Genomic DNA, 25,633 nt, shown 5'->3' on the forward strand with positions numbered 1-25,633 from the left:
CACAGCTTACAATAAAACTATCAGATCTAGATGACACATAAACTAAAGTATTATTGCCCCATGTACCAAGCAAGGAAACACCCTCCAAGTGTTACTTAGCAATATGCTTATACAGGAGACGTGCTGTGTCTACCGCCCTCTGGAGGCATAGTTGTGGCAACTGCCCATTCTGAAATGTCCAACAAATCATTTGCGGCTATTGGCAAAGTTGGTAAAGAGAGGGTGAGAGTTTGGTCCAGATCTCAAAAGTTTGAAACATAGTATACTCTTTGACATGAATATGGGTACCCTTAGTTGAGAACATGGTCACCATACTTTAACAGATTAAGTGCAGCCCCTTTAGGCAAGATATACGCATGTTCATGTAGCATGCACCGGGTACCTCAAATTCTTACAACCTAAATGCATGCATTGCACATAGGCAATGAGATCATGAAACCATCCCCTACTGTGCACACAGCCCTCTGTGAAATGCAAGAGGGGGCTGATTCATCAAACAGCCTGGACATGTAAGTAGAAAGATGCCCAGTGAGAACTTGCCCAGTGAGAACTTCCCCCTTTGGGTAGCACACCGCACTATGGAATTTCATGATGGGCAGTTTTCACAGTGTGACGAGTAGAGCACCCAGTCGTGTGGACGCGAATGGGGTTTCCTTGCGAGATGAGAGTTGAACGAGGGTTAGTCGCAGAAATTGATGTGGATTGGGTAGAAGACATAGGGGTAGTACTCTTGGTTGGCGAACATCAGGCCTGGAACATCAACAGCCTAGGGACGAGAGAGGGCGACAAACAGGACAGGCCATGAATAGAATTCGGTTCAATCCTATCATAGAAATTGTGACCCCTTTTGCGGAATCAATATTTTTCATCACTGAAAGAAAGCAAGGTATAGCTGTGACTCAACAGATTCAAAGGGCCCCCACTTCAACTAGTTCAACATTCTGGAGTTGCCAATTTGAAGAAGCTACACAGAAAAGAAATCAGAATTATACAATGTACAACTTTTTCGCAGGCGTTTGTCAATTTGAAGAAGTGGTATAGGATTGGAGATTTGATACCATTTTAGGGTCCTTCCCCGTCAGGTTGCTGCCGTCCAAGTGACCGTAGAGCGTGGTCAGAACCTCCCTCAGCTTTCTCTGCGTCTTCTTGTACGGCTGCAGGATCATCGGCTGGAAATTGACAGGAAGTCCATACCTGTCAAGAGGTCAGAGGTCATGGGAGAAAATGGTGAGATGCTAATGGAGTAAAGGGTTCACCGGTCTGAGGAAAACGGGTTTAGAAATCAATTGAAAAAGCTGTCAGGTCAGAGGTAAAGAAAAAAAAAGTTTACAGGTCAATGTGGGGCAAAGTACTTGTATAGGGCCCCATTTTTTCTCTCCTCTTTCTTTCTTTAAAACAACAACAATGGAAAGAGTTCAGAGGTCAGAGGTCAATTGGAAGAGGAATTCAGAGGTCATTTGAAACAAGAGTTCAGAGGTCATTTGAAACAAGAGTTCAGAGGTCAATTGAAAGAGCTCTGAGGTCAGAAATAAATTAAGTTCAGAGGTTAATGGAAAGAGTTCAGAGGGCAATTGGAAAAGGAATTCAGATATGAATAGAGTGAAGTTTAGAGATAGATGGGAAGAAGAGTTCAAAGGTCATGATTGGAAGAGATCATTCATGGAGTATTGACCGATTCTGTGACGCGCTATGTGTATTTTTGGCATGGGCAGCGTCATTACTGCGGTGTCTCAGCCGACCCCCCCTCCCCTCTCCCCCACCGCCTTCCGCGCACGGAATGAAAAACTGATGCATGGTTGTTTTAGCCAATGGGCGTCTTGTACTGAGTGCGCGAATGCTTGCTAAATGCGCGAACCTTTGATACAGGTGCGCGATAAACATGTTGCCCAGGGGGTGCGGGAGAGGAGGGGGGGTCGGCTGGGACACCAAAAAATGAGCTCATGGCTGCGCCCAGTGCCACAAATTGTCTGCTGCCCTCAACGAACCCGAATCGGTCTATAAAAGGTGGACTGAATTTCTGCATGGCCGCTTCAACTGCTATCCAGACTGGGGTAGTACAATGTACAATAATTTGTCAAATCAAAATCATAAGGATATAGACCTCGACACAAAGGGGACAAAATTACAACCTACAAGGTTCTCATCCTGTGATGATGTTACATTAGCCACAAACTACGCTATGCTTCCTAATAACGTCGAGAAGTTTGAGCACACAGTCACACTACAGATAAAACTATGCATAGTTTCAGTGATACAAAACTCCAGGAGGAAAAAAAATCCAAACATGCCACAGCATACAAAACAATACACAATGCGCATAAACAACACAAATGAATCCATTATAATGTCCCAAAGTTTCAGCAGTGCGTGGTCACACTACACAAAACTACACATAGTTCTGTGAGAAGTGAGAAACTTCCCAATTGCATGCAGGAAATTTCGCAGGAAATTTCACTGCTAACTTCTCGAGAAGTTTGCCCAAAGTAAAACGTCAGGTAGTGAAACTACACTTAGTTTTGCGTAGTGTGACCGCACCTATTGTGTGGTTCGTAGAACGTTGGAAGTTACAGGTCAATAAATATGGTCTATGGAGCTTTCCCATTGCCCTGTCGTAGAATCCACATCACAAGGCCGATTTGTACATAGCAATTAACAAATGCTTTGCATTTTATCAAAAGGCAGACATTAAACTGCACAGAGCCTGCACTAAGCATAGAACATTGGATCAGTGAAATATTATGCAAACCATCTAAGATATACATGTAAAATCTATGAAAACTTCAGTGTCAGTAAATCATGGGAGTGAAAGTTAATTTTGTGTTAGACCTGTAAATTTAAGACACTCCTACACATAATCATGCATTGCTGAAAAAAAAAAGAAGTTCGTAATTTCACAATTTCTTTACACCATGCTTTCCCTCATTTCCAATATGGCAAGGATGTCTTGCCATTTACACACCCTTTAGATGCAGTATTCTTGCACAGAAATTCAAGAAAATCCTCCAATCTTCCTGTATGCAATTAAAAGTCAATCAGGATTTCAATCCATGCATCTTGCTCAAATGACTACAGTCACTACCTTGGCCACAAAGTATCCGATGAAACTCACCTCAGGACAGATTCAACGAAGACTCGCAGCGCTTTGACGTGGACCCAAGCCTGAAAGGCCTCACTGAAGTTGATCTTCAACCACCTCACGAGGGGGCCCTTCAGAAGTGAAACAAGATAAACAAGGCAAACAAAGCTTCATACAAACTTCTCTGAACCTTCACCCGAGATTTTGTCTTATTGTAATAACCTCGACATGAAGACTTGAAGACGTCAAAGTCAAGCCATTGGTACAGTTATAAGAAGATGACAATAAGACCTCAGCTAATTTCTGGTTCAGAAATGATATCGGCAATCAATGTAATCATGTAAAGCTTTGAATTTCTGAATTTGCCTATTGCAGATCTGAGCTTGATGACACTGCTACCATTTCGTGCATATGTTGTAAAGATATACTGAATAACTGACACAAACATTTTGAGGTATTGTGTTTAGAACGATGCTTCACACGACCACACTGGATCAACTGTCTCAGTTTGTCTGAGTCTTAAACCCTGGATCTATTCATCGATAGAAAGATGCATTACCAATAAAGCTCACTTTCACACTTCAATAACCCCTTGAGGACAGGCTGATTTTGCTACAACAAGCACTTCTCATAGACCCCTGCCCGACTATACTCAGGACTCGTCCTTAACAGGTTAAAGGGATTGTATAGTTTTGGTTGAGACCTAATTTCAGGTTTCTAACATTTTTTGGTGAGATGATGAGAAACCACTGATGAAATATGAAAGAGCATGTAACTGCATGAGGAATCCAATGTTTATTTGATGAATATTGGTTTTGAAATGGCTGAGATATCCAAAACAGAGCAAATGCAATAAAGCGTGTGACCCACCTTTTAATACAATCGCTTTGTTTTACATTGTTTTGGGATGTTTCAGCCATTCCAAACCAGATTTTCATCAAATAAACTTTGAATTCCTCTTAAAATGATATGCTCTGTAATATTTCATAAGTGTTTTCTTGGTATCATGCAAAAATTTAAAAGCCCAAGTCTCATCTCCGTCAATACTGTACCATCCCTTCAAAGGGGCATAGTCCCGGTAGTGTAGAGGGCGCTGTTGATGATACTGCCGATCACCGTTAGCATTGATACGAAGATTACCAAAGTTGAGCTGTCTTCAAGAGTAAAGTGCGTAGCTGTTGCTAAGTAACGTTGCCTTCGTTGTCTTCTCTACGCATCGCGCAGTCTGTAGTAATGCCAGGGTGCGTGCATATATGCCTGTTATTATGACATCACAAAAGAAGTTTGCTAAAGCTGTCATCCCCCTCAGCCGAATCATGAGCCGAACTGTGATCCGACCACTGACTGCAGTGAATCGGACTTCTTCGGACTCGGGAAAGTGGGCCAAAGCGTAAGCGCTAAAGAGGAGTCGATAGCGTAGGTCTCTATAGGAAACTTGCGCCGTGCGCCCGCTTACGCATTTGACTAAAACACCGGGACCATGCACCTTTAAAGTAGAACACACAGACTCACATATTGCCTCTTCTTGTCTGCTGCTAGTTTGTTCAGCTCATTCTTGCCGGCGTTGAGTTCTTCCTCATTGTATGTAAACTCCCTGACGATGAACCTGGTCAATGGAGAAAAATGTTGGGTGTGAAAGTGCTAGTGATAAACTTTAGGGTACGTGTTCAAGCATAGATGATCATAATCCTCCTTACTGAGAGAAACTATCATGATCTGTCATCCAAGTGGCTCCTTACAAATTTTCTATTCTTTCTTGCTACTTATGGACTTCCCTCCATATGTACAACTACTACTTGACTACTACTTAATAACTAATGAAATGCATTCAAGATTCAGTACAGAATGACATGTCAAACATCTCTGTCTATCATCAGTCTTTGTATGGCGGCTATTTCTTGCCCAATACCTAGTGCAATGCAAGTTATATAGTTCAGAAGTGTTCTCCCTTTGTATAGGCAGGGTAGTCTCAGGGAAATTACATCAGATGTGATCTGTTTCTTGCCTTGAAAATAGTGACCAAAGAATTGTGTTCTACAGCTACATGTTTGCTGTAGAACGATGCACAATATACCGGTAAGGAATGGGTGGAATATCTTCATAGGTCATCTCTTTCATTTTGAGCTCTCCCAAACTTTTATTCTGCATTCTCTTTATGAAGCTGGGTGTATGTGCCATCAAGCCAGTCCAGCAGGGCAGTTTTCACAGTCTTTTTTATGACAGGATATTTATGACAAAGCTCTCTCTTTTTGCCCACATCAACTCTCATTATTGATTCCCTCAATGAGCTAAATCCCACTCTTTTAAACCATGTTGAATCAAGCACACACCCACACTCATGAACATGGAAAAAGAAGCACAATGTACGCCTTCCAATTGTCTGGAAATTTACAACACAGTGATTGCTACACATCTACCCTGTTCAGAAAATCAACTATTCACCTCAGTAAGAACATGATTCACATCTGAGTATCTGAATTGATACACTGAACCCGTCACAGTCATTTTTTTTTCCTTTTTCTTTTTACTGAGAAATACAACGTTCAACCTTTTGTGTGCTTTGAGTGTTGATTGACGAAGAAAACACCATAGCTTTCTACATACTGTCCAAAGTCCCTGGCATCTAAAGGATTAAGGGAGTAACTCATGGAAGAGTTGATAATGTGCTGTGACTGTTCCTCATTATGATAGATGTCTTCAGAAATAGATAGTAGGGAAGGATCATCCATCCACTCTTCTTCTTTTTTCCATCTATCAATCCATCTTTATCTCTGACAGTCTTTTTTTTTAACCCATTGAGTGCTTTGAGTGCTGATTGATACAGAAAACCCCATAGCATTCTACACACTGTCCAAAGACCCTGGTACAGAATGGGTTAACCTAGGGAACTCACTTGTTTTCCCTAGCATGGAGTTTGTACTCGTCTACGACCTTCTTGAACAGGGTCACGCTGTAAAGACCATGGTCACTATCTTCATAGATCATTCTGATGGCAGGGAGGAAGAAATGGCAACATGATCAGTTATCATATATGACAAATACATTTGTCTTCATCAGTATAGGGCTGGACTGGCAACAAATTACAGTGCTACCAAAGATTGATCACATAAAAAGGGGTATTACACATAACTTCTAAATGAGACATTTTACCTCTAGGTATTTACATCTTGTGAGATTGCAACTGTTTTGCTCCTGTAAAACCAGAAATATCTGCAGCATGAATCTTCTGTGAATTGGAGTTAACAGCTTTTTTTGCAGCACGTAACTTTCACAAATTACCACTAGCATAAATTGCACTCGTGTAGACAAAAAAAAAACTGTCATGTGCATATTAATCTTCCAAATCTTGGCTCCTCACAAAATTTGTGAAAATCTCACAAATGCAAACATTTCTGATTTTCCGGTATATCCTCCACTTAATTGGGGTGCATATCTAATGGATATGCACTCACTAAAGATGCATTATCGGCCCCACTCTCTCTCTCTCTCTCTCTCTCTCACTTTTTTTTCCCCAGTTCTATGTGCTATTCAGTCTACTTTACAACTAGAGAAGCACTCTGAGAGCGCAGACCTCTGCCAAGCAGCTACTTCATTTCTACCGATGATCTTGCTCTTCCAGAGAGATCAGTGATTTCCACCCATACATACTAGTAGTATGCATGCTGAAAATCACCACATTTCCCAATATAGAAGCCTTTCTTACATCATAAACCTTCAGCTGCGTGGTACGCCTTGCCCTAACAGAAACTAGAGCATGCACTTTATTGCGCGTTTGAAAACCTCAAGAATGTGCAGCTTTAACTCCAAAGTTCATTGACCCTACCTGCCAAAATATCATAAATCCTTCATGAAATCCATAAAAATTTCCAGATCACTACCAAAATTTCATCATCTGTTCCTTGTGTCATTCTCAGCCATTCCTGCAAGTTTCATCTGAATCCATACACAAATTTTTGAATTATTTTGCACACAGACAAACAAACAAACAAACAAACTGTAATGAAAAGATAACCACCTCCCTTGGGAAAGGTAATAATGTTTGACTTAAAACAACCCTCATAAACCAGAGTTGACAAGAGGAAAGGAAAAGAGTTGTTCAATATATGACACAGGTTTAATAGCTAGAAGGAGCAAAGAGTATGTGTGTTGCTTGTTGCACTTACCAGGGGGGTGTTTCATCAACGTTTGTCAGCGCTGACAATTTCAGCAAAATCCTTGGTTTTGATTGGCTGAGATGCTCTGGTCACTGACTGTTACTATGGTGATTCAAGTTGTCAGCGCTGACAAACGTTGATGAAACACCCCCAGATCTCAGTAAGATCACGACCATAATTCCATCTCTGTGAGAACAACTACTACCACTCTGCCAATATCTTGATCAAGACATGACTAGTCTTACCTGCTAGACCTCAGTAACCATCTTTGCGTGAACAACTACTATATACCACTCTGCTAATTTATCAACTAAGAATGAGCTAGTCTTACCTGCTAGACCTTGGTACCACCATGTCTGACAGCTTCTCATACTTGGTCTGCCAGTCAATGTAAGCATTCCTGCATTAGAATAAAAATAGACGTTATAGTAATCATAATGATTAGAATAAATCCAGTTTGAAAGAGCAGAACCCTGTATACATTACAACATTGAAAAAAGAAACCAGAGCGTGGAGATTGTATGTTGTTTCATAATGCCACAACTTTATCATTTTCTCTCCAAGGGGATTTTGAGGTGCCCGTTGGTCAGGCAGCATTGCCAAATAATACTCTTAGGTTTTATCTGATATCAAGAGTTTTTAAAAGATCTAGTATGTGTGCTTCATCAGTAACTAAGAAAATAAGATAAATAAGCAGTTTAAATTTTTGGTCCTAGAAGTAGTGATTAGTGTCTGTATATAAAGAATAATCTTCTGCCGAGAGTGGCTGATAAGCTTAACAATGCTGAACAGCTCAATGAAAAAAAAAAAGAAAGAAAAGAATATGTTTTTGAGGCTGAATTTAAATAAGGTTAAAGCTGGGGATATCCTTATTTCTAATGGCATATCATTTCACATTTTGGGAAGCTTCAAAAGCAAATGCTTGATTTCATAATGTTTTTGTTTTACATGTTGGGATATTTAGATGAAGAGAGTCTTTAGAACTGCAAAAGTCATGAGTAATATTTCCTCCTTTTACAAGGGTAGCCTCCTGCTAACATCAAATTTAATGTTCAACCAATGAACAAACTTTCTCCTCGATCTAGCTCGAGATGCACAATATTTCTTACATCTCCCTTCTAAATTCAAGATTTTAACACTTCCAATTACCATTTAAAGGTTGGCACAACTTTCCTGGGATGAATCTCCTTTACAAATTGATAGGATTTATTTGTTATTATCATCAAAATGTCATAGTCATTACCATTATTATCATTTATGTCAATGTAATGCAATTTGTTCATCAATTGCAATACAAGTATCTTCTATGTTTGGTTCAATGCGCCTGGTTTACACTTTTTGCTGACTACTCTCGACACCAGGGGCAAACGGCGAGGGGCCGGCATCGTTAGCCTATTTACCTGGTGAGGGTGTGTGGGGCGGACCACTTCACCGGGTTAGCACCCTGCTCTATGCGATGACTGAATGAAGTGGGATCTTACACTTGCATGAGTCATAACTAACTCACAAGTGGCACCTCCATCTATAACTGTCCTATCCGAGGGACAGAGTGTTTTGTCTCTTACTAGAGGGGACAGCATGACTACACACAACATTTCTCAGCTAGACTTAACCCGTTGAAGACATGTCCCAAGTACATTCGAGTATATGAATATAAGAACGACCCAAGTCCATGGAAGACCATTTCGAGTAAACTTTAAAAAACTTCATATCTTTTTTATTTGTCCAATAATATTCTATTTAACTGTGATGGGAAGGCAACATTGTATATGTGACCGTGCATCTCAAAACGAACATAAAGTCGCACACACTGATTTTGCGTGAGGACTGAAAATAAGTGAAATGGGTCAACCTAGCCGAACTTGACTTTTTCATATTTTCTGAAAGAGCGGGTCTTCTTTTACATTATGCTAAAATTTGGTATCATATAACGGGCAGGAAAGTGTGTTTTTTAGCAGTTTGTCTCGAACATTTTTGGTAGAACAGTGTGATTAGGTGTGTCTTTAGAATCCCTTTTTCATTTCTGAAAAACCTTGTCCACACTCTTCACTTTCAACTCTAATAACTTTTGAAAGGATAGGGCTACTGCTTTGAAAGTTGGCATTAATTATGGACAGAATGTGTTAATGAGGCATGTTTAATTTCAGTTTAATCTGATTATTCTTTCATTGTTGTTACTCTGGTGGTTTACTTCCTGTTTTTTGTCCCATTCATCGCACAGCCAGCACGGTTTGGTAAAGATTAAGCGCTTGAATAGACACTGTACTTCAGAGCCTCTTTTCTCAGTTCACACTTTTCCTGAGTTTGTGCTTACTTTCCAATATTTAGATAGGCTAGGAGAGTCCATTTGATTTGACATATATATCATTTTAAAGCTTTAAGTCTGCTCTTTCAGAATATGGTTTTAACTAAAAATTCATGTCTGGCGACTTTTTGTTTGTTTTGAGGTGCAGGGTCACATATACTAATTAGAACATATATTATTATGACAATTAACATTTACATTAATTGTGGAGAGGCCATTTTGTGTGATGGACTTGGGTCGTTCTTTGATTCATATACATGATATTCTGCTATAGAGATGAGAGAAGGACGAGAGAGGGCGCTATAATATGAATGTAAGAATGACCCAAGTCCGTCATTCTTACATTAATAAAAGATTTAACTCATTCATTTCAGGCACTTCCGGGGGTAATTAGGATTTATCATTCATACACAAGATGAGTCCATTCATAAGCTACAATTTCCCATGTCAAACTGAATTTGGCCAAAAATTGGACTTGGGTCGTTCTTATATTCAGGACCTCATTTGTATACTCAGGCTGGGGTCTATGGAAAGTGTGTGTTGTAGCAAAATCAGCTCATCTTCAACAGGTCTAATGAGAATCAAAGCTGAGTAAGTCGATTGCAAGGCAGTCGCCTATTACCGTCTTGAGCCCATTGCTACCTATACATGTTTAATGATGAAAAAACTTTGTGATGCTATTGTTACTCACTTCTGAACGACAACGAGTAGCGTGGTGAGGTATTCGGATTCCGACACAAAGTCTTCCTTCTTGACGATGTCTCCAAGATTTCTGGACAGCAAGCTTCCCCTGAGAGAAGAGGTGCAGACAAGTACATCCATGTATTAAACATACAGAAAATACTGTGCAGCGTTTTAATAGCAAACTCATGCCATAATGCAAAGGTTGGAATACTGCAGTAGTGCAGCATGTGTATGCCAAAGTATAGCAACTGCTAAAAAGGGCAGGCTCAGGCATATCAAAATCTATTGTGAAAGTGGAATTTTATGCACTGTGGGAATTTGTGCATATTTAGCTTGACATGATTCTTCCACACAAATAAAAGCTTGCATATTTTTTGCTTGCTAATTTTTCGCACACAGTGAATGTGCGCTTCAATCATGCTTAGATGTCCCACACCATTTGCCTACAGATGTGGCTGGGTTATATATAGATTTATTTCGTATTTGCTTATAATAATCTGTGGTGTTTTCCAACGAGCTCCGTACAACAGCTCCTCATTCACTGCGCACGTTCTGTTCAGTTGAAACCATGCTTTGAAATTTCATGATGTCCATGAAGTTGCTTCAGGAAATCTGTGGCTCAAACCCACATTGTTTTTGCCAAAGGTGCCTATGAAAGAAAAAACCCAGCAGAGAACAAGCCCCTTGAAGTTTACTGCCCTACTTTGGCAAAAGGAAGCAAGCGACAAAAGTGACATTTCTCGTAAAAGAGCAAAATGTGTCTGCCATTTACACTGACGTCAATGGACTATCATGATGTCTTATCTAACATATCTCTTAGTAGGATGAGTGTTTCTGCGTGAAATTTGGCCTGGGAGAAGAGCTCATTATGTAAATTATGAAAACATCAATAACTCAAATTTGGATGGTATGTCACTTGCTTTCCTTTTGCCAAAGTAGGGCAGTTTAGGATATAAATGTATCCCAAAGACAAAAGTGGTGAAATTCGGGAAGGGCAGAAAGTGAAAGGGGCTTACGTTGCCTTCCGCTCCAGGGATTGCAGGTTGCCCTTGATGCTGTTGTAGGCTAGTGACTTGGCCTTGAGGTCTCCATCCATTTGGGTGACTTGCTGTAGGATGAACATCACACAGATCAACAAATAAGAAATCATACTGGAGTGAAATCATGAGACTTGGTGCAATAATGAATGTAATTACAGCACTGGCTCTCTTTTTTGCTCTTACTCTCAATGATTCAGATCTGTGTTTAAAGGACAAGTCCACCTTCATAGACATGTGGGTTGAGTGAAAGCAGCAATATTCGTAGAACACATCAGTGATAGTTTGAGGAAAATCGGACAATCCGTTCAAAAGTTATGAATTCTTTAAGTTTCTGCTCGGTCAAGGCTGGATGAGAAGACCACTATAGCTTGTGATGTCACATGTGTACAACGATATGAAGAAAGTATAAAGAAAATTCAACGTACAATTTCACTTTTCTTGTATAACAAAAGAACACTTGACTTCTCTCTTTCAGAACACAAGGGGAATAATATAACTCTTCACATATGTCAGTAACAAGTCAAAGAAATATATGCACTTTATTCAAAAAGTAAAGTTTTTTGAAATTCTCTTTTTATTTCCCTTATATCGTTGTACGCATGTGACATCATACTCTGTAGTAGTCTTTTCATCCAGCGGTGATTGCGCAGATACTTTAAAAATTCATAACTTTTGAACGGATTGTCGGATTTTCCTCAAACTTTCACTGATGTGTTCTACTAGTATTGTTGCATTCACTCAATCCACATGTATACAAATGTATGAAGGTGGACTTGTCCTTTAACCCGTTGAGGACGGTTTGATTTTGCTACAACCCGCACTTCCCATAGACCGCTGCCCGAGTATACTCCGGACTCGTCTTCAACGGGTTTGTATGTATTATCATGAACATCCAATGAAAAAGTAAGAACTAAGCTGAAATTTGTATCTGCATCGCCAACTGCTTTCCAGACAGAGGCACTATCGCTGATCTAAAGCCATTCATGGCAGTGACATAATGATGGCTGAGTAAATACGGAATGCCTCACCTCTCTGTCATTCTCTCTTAAAGACACTCAGTCGTGGCGAGTGGTTTGTGCGGCACGGAGACGAACGCAACACGCTGCCTCCCCCATTCTGTATCAAACGTAGTGACCCCCGAATGAGAATAGCGCTGGCTCAATGGGTCAGCGAAAATACGGTAGGCTACAAGAGAGCTCCCTGTGCTTATCTCCCAACCCAAAATGGCTGTCCCAGCGAGCCACGAGAGCTTCCGAATGGACGCACACTCTCAGTGCGCATGCACATGAAGAGAGGCCGAAAGAGCCACGCGTCTTCTGGCCTCTCTCCTCCAATCACCGCAGCTCGCGGTGACAATATTTGTGTATGATGCGTACACACACACGCACACACGCACACACACACACACACACACACACACGCCGCAGCGTCTTCTGGCCTCTCTCCTCCAATCACGGCAGCTCGCGGTGATATTGTTTGTGTATGATGCGTACACACACACGCACACACACACACTTGTCTCAGTGGTAGCATTGCGCAATTGCATGCACAAACTTCGGTCGTTCGGAGTTTACGTACCATTACGGACGGCGATCGGCTGCCTTTAAGGGTAGGGAACCCAAACCCAAAAATCAATGTGGATTGAGTGAAAGCAGCAACATTAGTAGAGCACATCAGTGAAAGTTTGAGGAAAATCGGACAATCAATGCAAAAGTTTATATGCAGCAAGTTTTGGTGTTGGAACTGCTGGATGAGGAGACTACTAGAGGTCATGACGTCATGTTTGGACAACAATATAAAGAAATTATAAAGGGAATCCACCAAAATTCATGTTTCATGAAAATTACACATTCCATCAAGTTGATACTGACATATGTTAAGGGTAGTAATTATTCCCCCTGCTTTCTGAAAGCAGTTAGTCAAGTGATCTTTCATAATGCTAGAAAAGTGAGTTTTTGTGGAATTTTCTTTATCTTTTCTTTATATTGTTGTCCACGCATACGTCTAACCTCTAATAGTCTCCTCATCCAGCGGTTCCAACACCAGTACTTTAAAGATTCATAACTTTTGCATCAATTGTCCAATTTTCCTCAAACTTTCACTGATGTGTTCTACTAACATTGCAGCTTTCACTCAATCCACATTGCTCTTTGGGTTTGGGTTCCCTTTTAGTCTTGATGTAACCCCTTACTTATAAGTCTTCAAATCATGTGCTGGACTTCCTACCAAAAGTGCTTTCTGCTTCCTCGATAGTGAAACCATATGGAAAGTGTTCACACAAACTGGCCAGTGCACACATCTGACATTTGCTACGTACTCTACATGTACTGTATTATGTTGGATGATGATGTTTGTAATTTTCGCCATCAACAATACGAGAATCATTATCTATAAGATCATTAATGAGGAATTCATTGTGCTTATTTCATACCAATCCAATGGGCATCATATACATTGTACATTTCATTATTGATGTTCTGCCTCTTCATCTCTCATCAGTACCATTACCATCGATCATATTTTCACTTTGCAACTGACTGACAAATTTCCCTACATCCACGTAAATAAGCACTGAATTGATCAGTGTTTTTAGTAGTATCAATTCAGTGCTTATATGTATTTAAGTTGATGTTGGGCATTTTTTTTCATCATCACCATCATCACTGTCATTGCAATCACCATCATCATCATCATCATCATCATCCTCATCGCTGCTATCATCACCATCGTCATTCGTTCATTCATTCATTTAAGCGTATGGCACAATGTGCCTGGTTGATACCGTTTGCTGACTATTGCTAGTCACCTGGTGCACACCACAAGGGGTTGGCATCATTCGCCTGTAATGTGTGTCAGTAGGGGGACCACATCACCCAGGTTAGCAGCTATTCTTTGCAATGAATGGATGAAGTGGGATCTCACACAAGTGTGTGAGTCAGAGCTAACTCACATACAGGACCTCCGTTTAACATCTCATCTGAGAGACAAAGTGTTTTGCCTCCTATTAGGGGAGACAGAATGCTTGTACACACAACATTGCTCAGTGAGACTCCAGTAATGAACCCGGTACCCTTGGATCTGAAGGCAGACGTGCTACCAACTGAGCAATATCATCGCCCTCATCGTCCTCATTATTACCATCATCATCTTCTCCTACTGTTCTGACTCGCACCATCACTTTCATCACTACCATCATCACTGGAATCAATTCATCATCTCCTTGGGTTATATCACAATCACCATCATCATCACCATCATCATCATCTTCATCATCATAACCATCATCATCACCACCATCATCACCACCATCATCAGCACCTTCATTGATCACCACTGGTCAGTGTAGTTCAAACATCATAGTATGAAATGGAAAACAAAGGGAACTGGATCTCATGGCAATTGGATGCCATGGCAACGGGCATCTCACTTACCTTGCTGATGATCTCTGAGATGCTCTTCAGAGGTTGCTTGATTGGATATTTGGCCACATCCCACTGAAACCTGGTGATGTATGTGGTCAGGTCCACTGCAATGAATGACACGGATGCCAGTTAGAAAGAAGGAGAGGGCCCAAAATATATCTACACAAAGCTACTACAAGGGCCTGACTTAAGGCTTTTGCAAGGCACTGCAACATCCTCTCAACCTGTTTTATACCACAGATTTCTGCTTAGTGTCGCCTCCACACGTTTCAGGAAGAGTGTATACATGTTTACAAAATATACCGACATTACACAGGAATTTACTGCAAATATTCATAGGATTTAATTTAGTCATTTAAGCAAAATACATATTATTTAAAAGCAGATCACAGCGACACAAGGAAAATCAGAGAATCTATTCAAAAGTCATGAACTTGAAAGTTTTGGTTAAGTTCTTTTGCCATTGTCACTGGATAAGAAGGCTACAGTTGTTCTTCATGTCACAGTAGTGGTGTGACATAAGGAAATGTGAAGAGAATGCCACACACCTACTGTACAGCATTTTAATGAAAAATACATTATTCTCTCAACTTTTTATTGACAACCTTACATGCTCCAAGGGGTAATATCCTTCCCCTGGACCAATGAAGGAGGTAAGTTTAAAGATGTTTCATTACGTATAAAAAAAATAACAATAATAAAAGAATGTGAAATTCACTGAATATTTAATTTTTAACTATTTTTTTACTTCTTTCTTTTTTGTAATAATGTTCCACTACCCTGTCATTACAAACTCTTGAAGGACATGTATTTTTATCCACAAGGGCAGCCAAAATCTGAGATGAAAGAGAGAGAAAAATGACCGAGTAAAAAAGAGGAGACTACTGTCGACTCACTCCTGTTGGCCATGAGATTCTCTGCCAGCCTGTCTCGTTGGTCCTCCAGAACCTCTCCAAGGTAGTGGGCAAGTTTGTGGGTGATACTGGGAGGGGGAAGAAACAGCTTATCCAAATAACTATTCTCTATAAAACAATAATAATAAAAATACAATTACAACGAGATATGAAAACTCGTCACACTGAGGACGAGTTAGGTGATACGCTTGGGGTCATCAGATGTCGGTCATCTGTGATCGACAAAGAAAAGAATGTGATATAAGCACCTTGAAGTTATATTGAACCTGCATGCGAAACCATTTCTCTAACCACTCGGGCACGGGACATCCACGAAAATGTTAAGACAAAAACCCCCCCAAAAAAACAATGTATAGATATAACAGGGGAAGAGTCAATGACCACTCAACAAACGTGGCCGCGTGAACATTGTATTGCATTGCTAGATGGAAATGCGGCCTTGTAACGATTGATGTCGCTAGGCCATTTCTGGCAACTCGGGGAAAAAAACGTCCCGCAGACATACAACCTATAATCGGCTGGTTTTGATACCTTGCCTTTAATCACAATTTTCAGTGTGATGACGTCATCAAAGTACAAAACAATGACATGGACTTGAAAGACAATTGTTCAAAGTACAACACCTTCGTCGTCGTCATTACATACTATGATCGGTTTGAAAAACCCAGCCTGCAGAATTTTGCAGCAGTCTATAAAGCAATGTGGTCTCCAACATCTACAACATACTTAAGTTTCAGAGGAAATGAAGCAAAATCAAGTGAGGTAAAGGTGCTCGAGCGTTATCGAGTCAATGCATGGTTAAAAAACGAAAATCAACTCCCATGGACTTAACGTATAATCTTCAATGATTTCAGTATCTTGCCTTTAATCACAACTTCTAGCATGATGACGTCATCAAATTAGAAAACATCGATATGGACTTGAAAGACAGTTATTCAATGTATAACATACTCATCCTACGTTGTCAGTTTGCTATTGACATGACGATCAATCATATGACCTTGAGGCAGCTATTAGTACCTGTATGAAATTATTATAGGCATGGTTATCAAATTGCCCTAAAATTTCCTTATGATTGCTTTATTTTTACACACAGTTAAGCTATCCCTTTAAACTCGTCACAGTTTAATTAGAATCATTAACATCATACATTAGTACCATATTCAGTTCCATAGCTGATCACGTTTGCTAATCAATTAAGATTAATTGTCTAGAATGTGTCATATGGCCAACCTGTATACACACGTATACACACACACAATGCTAAATGTATGTATCAAACCTCTGTAACACAACTTTGAACTACATTGTAACTGTAGGAATTATTGCTGCACTTATCATCCATACTTTTTATCACTATCTGAAACTCCACAAAAACCACTAATTGACAAATAATCATCAATACAGAAGACTGACTTAAAGGAACAATGCAAATACCTTTTTTTACAATGTATAGCTTGTTACATGTATAAATCAGCACAAAGTAACCACGACTACATTGTGTTACTGAATTGATATGAACAAATTTCATTTCCATACAATATACTAGATCAGATTGAAAAGCCCAGCCCGCAAAATTTTGCGGCAGTTGAAGTAATGCAGTCTCCAACGTAAAACAAAGGTATACTGTATGAGTGTGTGCGTATAGGTGTGTTTACATGCAAACGTGAATTCTACATGGACGAAGGTGTAGTACTCCATTGAAGAAAAAAAAAGGGGAAAAAATAATTATTTTCTTTCGTGCTCTTGTGAGGTTCGAACCCGTACGTGTGCAACCTCACGTTTCTGAGACGACGCCTCTAACCACTCGGCCATACGTCTCGACGAGAAAATTAGAGGAACGTAAACTTATGTACGTGAAAGATGAATCAGGAATCGTTTCGTCCGCATTCCATTCTCATTTTCAGTTTTAAATTGCAAAATTGTCAACCTGATGAGGAGATTTCAAAGAATAAAATGCATGGCTACTGCAGCTTATTGTCCGAGCTACAACATACTTAAGTTTCAGAGGAAATGGAGCAAAATCAGCTGAGATAAAGGTGCTTAAACGTTGTCAAGTCAATGCATCATGGTCTAAAAAAAAATCACCTCCCATAGACAATACACGTAAACTTGTCCGATTTTGCGTCTTTACATTTAATAACAATTTAAGGTATGATGACGTCATCAAATTTCAAAACCATGACATGGACTTGAAAGGCAAATGTTCAAAGTACAACATATCTGAATTTGGGATAATATTGAGCTTAAACAACAGAGATACGAGCAAATGAATGTCAGAAACAGTACCTCAAAAAAATTAATTCCACTTTTTTGATTTCAGATGATGATATGATGACGTCATAATGTATTTATGGAAATATTAATACTTGAAACGTTATTTCCAATTCATACGCTTTTGTGTAAATATAAAAACATAGGGTCACCAGACGTTTTAAAGAGCTATGGCGAAATAAACAGACATGTTTTTCGCTATATTTCCACATAGATGGGCAACTCCATGGGAATGTGGACATGGCACTAAAATTTCAACTTTATCATATTGCAAAAGAATTACTCATTATGTATTACCCATATATTGAAGTTAAAGAAACTCAAAGAATTATATCAATCGGTCAAATATTTCCCGAGAAACAGCTACAAATGTTGAAGACAATTTTTCAGTCATCCAAATTGCTAAAATGCATGCGTAACTTGATATAATTTTTTTTGATAGAAAAATTCTGCTAGCACTTCAATTAATTTATTTTAAAGAAGCAAATTGGTTCTACTTCAGTCTCCCATGAGGAAATTTTTATGCCACCTTCAAAAAATTCTAATCACCACATGAAAGTTCAGCCCTTGAGCCATGTGACGCGAGTTACCGAAACAAGAAATATTTTTCATTCTGAAGGAAGCAGTGGAGGTAATTTGTTGGGAATCATAATTTTCTAAATTCATCACACCCTGATACTGTACACAGGATGTTGACTTGAATAAACACTGTTATCACATTAAAAAATGTCAATGAAAAGTGTAACGCGAGTTACCATGTAACGCGAGTTACCGGCATGTAACGCGAGTTACCAACTACAAACACAAGTTTCCCCCAACATAAGCAAATTTTAGCACTTAATTGAGCTAGATTGTGGTGTAAACAATCAAATGCAGTGCTACATTGTATACACACTATGCTGGACTGAAACAAAGGAGGGCAGCCTAATAAACTGTGATTAGCATCAAGGCCACTGATCACATGCCACATTGAAGAGTCTAGCCTGGCTTTCACTGCATACTGTACATGTATCCAGCAGTGAATGAGACCATTAGATTTATCTTTTGAATTTCCTGCATCAGTATTACAGAATTTTTATTACAGAATGCTATAAAGCACAGCAAGTGTTAGTTCTAATCCTTGTTCGGTGGTCTACTGAAGATGACACCTGTCCGGAGATCAGGAGGTTGTGGGTTCGAATCCTGCTCAAGTAGGGTGTATGCCCATGATTTTTTATCATGGCTACTAATAAAACACTGATCAATTCAGTGAGCTTATCAACGTTGACGTAGGGCAATTTGTCAATCAGTTGCAATGAAAACATCTCAACGGAAGAATTTCATGAATTTGAATAATTACGCAGTACCCACTGCATGTTATAAGGATTAGAACCAGCACTTGCTGTCGGGCGAAAGCACGGTGGTCTAGTGGAGATGACACCTGTCCGGTGATCAGGAGATCGTAAGTTTGAATACTGCTTGAGTATGTACGCCCATGACTTTTTTATCATGGCTACTACTAAAACACTGATCAATTCAGTGCTTATTTACGTCGATGTAGGGTAATAAGCCAGTTCGTATACACTGTAGCTCATGTACACATTGGTACAAATGACCTTTCTTTTTCCTCAGTTGGTTCGGCACTTCACTTGTTTTCAAAGCAGCATAATGCATAAGCTTGCATGACATAACAATTTATGGAACTTCTGTTCAAAAAAAAAAGAATGAACTTGCATTTAGATCAGGGGATCAGAATACTCCAATCAGTTTATAATTTAGCAGGCATCCATTTCATTGTTTTGTATTGAATGCAGTAACAGCTTATTTCCATTTATATTGCAAAATACCATTCTTGCTGTCAGGTGGATGTGCTGGCAAGCATCATTTAGATACGGATCGCATGAATAATCATCGCATCACAGATGCTTATGTCAGTGAATTTACAAACCAAAATGCCTGTTCGTACAAATGTTCTTTTTTTGTTCATGCACAAAGTGGAATTACGAACTGGTCTTTTTGTCAATCAGTTGCAAAGAAATGTACTACAAGTAGTTTTCACTCCTCACAAAGATATTGAATTTTTGAAAGATTGTAAGCTGTTTCATAAACTTGTATATACAAAGGGTTTGATACTTTTATGTTTTTTTTTAAAGACTTTCAACATTTTTCATCTTCACACTCTGAAACTTACAATGTAATAATACACCTATATCATCTAGTATATATTCAAACATATTCAAGGTCTCTATGAGGAGTGAAGCTCTTATTAGTCTTAAACACACTCTTCTATTGGGTTTATTAGTAAAATATTTGTTTAACATTTATTCGTTTTACTATCTACACAAATAAGCATCTCTCAGATTATTCAACACAAGATTCAGTGCCATCAGAACAATTGTATGTCATCAATTTGTGTCACCCTGTGTTAGTGGACATAATGTAACGCGAGTTTCAATACCGTAACGCGAGTTACCGACATAAAGGCTCCCTACATTTTTCCAGGTCATTGTTACTCAACTTTGATATTGTTAATTCATGAGTCCTAACCCACTATCAATTCAAGGTAGGAAAACTTTTATCAAGATTGTCTAGTATGAGGAGACTTTCCAAAAAGAGGTCTTCATAGAATTGACCATGTCCTTTTTGTGTAACGCGAGTTACCGAAATTAAATGATTCAAGAATCCCAACATGTTTGTCCTTTATTTTTCTTTTTGGATTCATTTAGTTGGTGTATGTCTACTTAACCCATGATGAAAAAAGTAACTTGTAGATCCTACCAATTACAAAGATATTGGCACATTATCCCAAAAATGTACCCATTATTTGTAACGCGAGTTACCGTGGAATTGCCCAGATGCGCACACGAAATTTCAACTTTGACGCCAGCGCATTCCTTTGTTATAGGTCAAAATTGATCAGAAATTAATGGATATTGTTACTTAATGTATGAGGAATCCAAATCTGTCAAAAAATGTGCATTTTCATGTTGCTTACGCGCACTACGCGCGAAAACGTGCGGACGGACGCGAACGCGCGGAACGCTTAAAATTGTCTGAAACTTCGAGATTTCCCATTGGAAAGTTGTTTTGAGCCTTTTAAAAGTTTGACGCGCGCGTACGCGCACGTAATGATGTCCTAGGTAATTAGCATTAAAATGTAAGATAAAGCGAGACCTGAACTTTATGTCCGCCGAAAATGATACAGAAATGACCTTTGGTTATGAAGTTATGATCGATCATGTAACATGGTCCGAAAATCACAAAATGGCGCCTAGATGACGTCATAGATATGTTACTGTCATGAAAACCTCATTGTGGCTAGATATTGTCATGAGACATGTTCCCTGAAAATGTCATGTTATTCCGTAATGTCATTCTTGAGATATTGACGACACAAAATTGTCCAGAAAGAAAGAAGAATAAAAAGAAATAAAGAGAGATTTTGACAATCACAATAGGTGATACGCTGATAGCGTATCACCTAATGATGACAATAATGACAACAATAATAATAGAAATAATAACAATAATAATGATAATGATAATGATAATAATAATAATATATCAGTAACAATAATAATAATAATAATAATAATAATTGCATTTAAATAGCGCTTTATACTGATATTTCCTGGTATTACATACATGACGTGAATTAAATTCCTGGCTTAAATTTGCTCCCTTTATAACAATTCATACATGTACAGATGAACATGTTTAAAATATTTTGAGTTACAATTGTAAGGGGCAAGTCCAAGATAATGCGCACGTTACGTATGGGACATTCAGAGACTTTTATGACCTGAAAAATAGTGTTAATGGCCTTTGATCATATTGAACTTCATCATGGTGATTGATATCTAGAAGAAGTATAATCATGTAAAAAATTGAGAAAAATGACCTTGACAATTATATTCTAGAAGAGAAAATATGTGCCGTTACGTATGGGACCAGAAAAATTTTGTTTTTTTGAACATTTTTTTCAACCTCAAAACTCTCTGAAAGTATATCATTCTACAACTTGTAACTCACTGTGATGAAAGTCACAACACTCAAGATTATCACAGGTAAGTTTCATGTCATTAGGCAAAAAGCTCTAATTACAGCTTCTAATTAAAGACAGACATGACGTGTTACGTATGGGACAATTACGTATGGGACAGTTTGTCCCCCATTCATTTAGTGTGTGAAGAACCATGTTTATGGGTATTTTGCATAATTATTGAAGTAAAATCAGTTGAAACTACTCAAATACTGATCCAGATTGTCAAGGAAACAATATTCCCCAAATATTCACCATCATAATCATATTCAATCATATTTTTATATCTTTATGACCAACCTGGGTATGCATGTCCTTTGTCCCCCATTCGTTTAGTGTGTGGAGAACCATGTTTATGGGTATTTTGCAAAATAATTTTGCAAAATACCCATTTAAACACATTTTTGCATAATTATTGAGGTGGAATCAGTTGAAATTACTCAAATACTGATCCAGATTGACAAGAGAACAATATTCCCCAGATACAATGTATTTACCATCATAATCATATTCAATCATATTCTATATTTTTTATGACCAACCGGAGTATGTATGCCCTATTTTTATCAGGATAGTTACTACTGAAACACTGAATAGTTTAAAGTGTTTACTTGCATTGATGAAGGGCAGTTTGCCATTTAGTTTCAATAAAAAACAACTTGACACAAGAAATATTAAGTTTAATAAATAAGCAATACCTGCTGCGTGAAACCCCAGTGATCGAGTAGATATATGATGTCTGTCTAGCAGTCAGCAACGTCATTGAATCGAGTCACACCTCAGTATGCATACCCATGAATTTTTTGTTGTGGCTACTACTGAAAACTGAATAAGGACAATTTGTGTATCACTTGCAATGAAAAAAAAATCATTTTACTTTTTATTTTTTCCTATATATATCACAACCATTTCAAATTGGATCTCCATCACATAAACTTTGAATTCCTCTAGTCTTAGGATTTTATGCTCTTAAGTAATTCATATAAATTGGTTTCCAATCATCTCTTTAAATGTTGAAAACTGAATCCCCATTTCTACAAAAAACTAGACCATCCCTTTAATGCTGATTTTTCATTGTGTATTTTGCCATTTTCCCCTCCCCCTTTCTGAAAATTGTTCAATCAAGTTCATGTATTGTTTAAAGTGTCTATAACTCAAAAAGTAGCTACAATGTTGGGATGCTTTCTTCAGGATGATTGACCATTTGTGTACTGAGAGACCTTCCTAGCTAGCTACATGCATTCACATGCAATATGTATGAGGATGTCCCATACGTAACGCATTTGTCCCATACGTAACATTATTTCAATGTCTAATAAAAAATATTTCTTTTATTTTTTTTTTATTTTTTCTCTGGTATTTAATTTCTCTAAACAATAAATTAGAACTTTCCAAAAGGGCATTAAAATAACCTTAGCAATTTCAGAAAAAACCTAAAAAAATGACCTCATTTTGTTACGTATGGGACATCTCTTGATAGGACACGAGCTAATTTGCATAATCATTTGCATAATCCCTAAATTTTCATACCAAGTTAAACTATGTGATGAACTTCTTATGTCCACATATTAATCACATATTATTTGCTTTCCTTTGAATTAATATGAATTTTTATAAATGTCCCATACGTAACGCTGTGTTTCACATTTATGCAAATGAAGCCCTTGAAATTTGCATAAATTTACACAATATCATTTTTTCCTCCATGGAAATCAAAACTTCAACTCATAAGCTTCAAAATGATACCAAACATGTCAATATTGAGCAAAGATGAAATTTTGCCTTCTGAGGGGACCTTATCTTGGACTTGCCCTAAGATAATCATGTTGGGCTTCAAATGATTATGTAAATTATATTGTTGGAAATAGAAAATGAAATGAAATGAAATGAATATGAAATTAAATGAAATTGAGAATATAAATGAGAGACACAGTGAGATGGAAAAGCATTCAAGGGAGACAGAAGGAAGAAGATGTTTGGTGTAGCGATGTTACTGGTATTTACTTTAAACTCACTTTCAACGTAAGAATCCAACTTTCCAAGCCCGAGAAATTATCAGATTAAGTTGAAATTGAATTCGCTATATCAACACATTTTGTCCATAATTAATGCCAATTTTCAAAGCAGTAACATTATCCTTTCAAAAGTTATTGGAGTTGAAAGTGGAGAGTGTGCAAAGGATTTTCAAGAAATGGAAAGGGACCTCTACCTGATCACACTACTCTATTAAAAAAAAAAAAGTTGTAAAAAAACTGCTGAAAACACAACTTCCAATTCATTTTATGATTCCTAACAAAGAAATAATGTAGAAGAATAGCTCTTTCAAAAGATATGGAAAACTCAAGATTGACTTGGTTGACTCGTTTGACCTTTTTTTAGTCCTCACACATACATTTTGTAATATCAAGGGGTGCAACTTTCTGTTGGTTTTGTGATGCACGGTCACATATGATCTAGTTGGAAATGGAAAATGAAATGAAAAATTAATAAAATAAAATGGTATTGAAAATATGAGTGAGAGAGAGAGAGAATGGAAAAGCGTTCATGGGAGAGAAAAGGAAAAAGAAGATTGGTAGAGGCGTGTTACTGATATTTACTTCACACTCACTTTTCAACGTAGGAATCCAACTTTCCGAGTTCGTCGGACAGCCCCACCAGGGTGTCTAGCGTTCCCACCTTCAGGTCCGGGATCGGGAACTTGAAGTTCATGGACAGGTCGAACCTGACGGTGGCGCCGTTCAGCCTCTCCCATGTCTGCTGGCACGTCTTCTCGCCCGGTGCCGAGATCAACCAGAATTCACCGCTCATCTGAAGCAAACCGCAGCATACAAAGAGATTTCACCACATCTATCCAAAAAAGCCCTTTATACACAAATCAGACTTGGCAGCCTGATCCCCATTACTGCCGTGTCCCACCTGTATTAAACAGTGAATGTATGACACTGACAGATTGGACTACACAAGTATACATGGTGCAGCAGCTCACTATTACTGGATTGGTGTACAGGGGAAAGTTTCTCCAAATTCAGAGAATGCACACAGAAAAAATAATAGCAAAAAAAAATTGCCTAGATGGTATCCCTATACATGTAACTGTGATATCATAGTTATCAAGTTATTTTTAGAAAATATAGCATTTCAAAAATGCTCCCTTCATGAAAAGTACAAGATACCTTAACTTGCTGCAGAAATATCACTACAACCCGTACAAGTTGTGTGCATATGTATACATGTGCAGTATGTTCGCAAAAACTTGTTGACCCCTTCTGAAAAGCTAAGTCGCATGATCTCTTCATTTTAGAACCGTATAAAAAGACATTAAATGCATCTTTGTGCATTAGTTGAGTCTACCCTGTTGAGAGAGAAGAGTTGGAATATGGTTTATCAAAGACAAAAAATCTTAAAACTATGCTTAAAAGCCATCATATCGGCCATAACAGACAATAAATACAAACAATCAAAGAAACAGACAGTCAAATATATAAAAAGAACAAAATAAATACCTGTACTATCCTAAACCTGCAATATCCAAAAAAAAGCATGGAGTGAAGTTTCTACTGGGTCAATGTTCTGTACTGCAAGTTGGGAACTTTTGCAAATGGCATGTTTGCAAACCTGACCAACGATACAGATACAAATCCAAACACACATTCATGAAGGTGTAGTTCTCAACTAGCATTTTAGTCTTCAGCAAGACTTACAGATTTAACAATGCAACTCTCCCTTTTGACATCAAATACCAT

At 38.4% G+C, this 25,633-nt stretch overlaps 1 protein-coding gene across 1 annotated transcript; it reads right to left on the reverse strand.

The window, feature by feature from the left end:
* Positions 1-639: 639 nt before the first annotated feature.
* LOC139736577 (V-type proton ATPase subunit C 1-B-like) lies at positions 640-24,698 on the reverse strand. Its single transcript, XM_071647324.1, has 11 exons — positions 24,499-24,698; positions 15,578-15,663; positions 14,691-14,785; positions 11,236-11,327; positions 10,227-10,325; positions 7,562-7,630; positions 5,970-6,062; positions 4,589-4,682; positions 3,110-3,207; positions 1,059-1,194; positions 640-766 (listed from the first exon to the last, which is right to left on the reverse strand). Exons 1-11 carry the CDS (start codon positions 24,696-24,698, stop codon positions 680-682), a joined length of 1,149 nt encoding a protein of 382 aa, XP_071503425.1. The 3' UTR covers positions 640-679.
* Between the last annotated feature and the right edge of the window lie 935 nt (positions 24,699-25,633).

This window comes from Diadema antillarum, unplaced genomic scaffold, assembly GCF_040938485.1.
Source record: "Diadema antillarum isolate AM-2024a unplaced genomic scaffold, OU_Dant_1.0 seq00000656_RagTag, whole genome shotgun sequence".
NCBI classification, from domain to species: Eukaryota; Metazoa; Echinodermata; class Echinoidea; order Diadematoida; family Diadematidae; genus Diadema; species Diadema antillarum.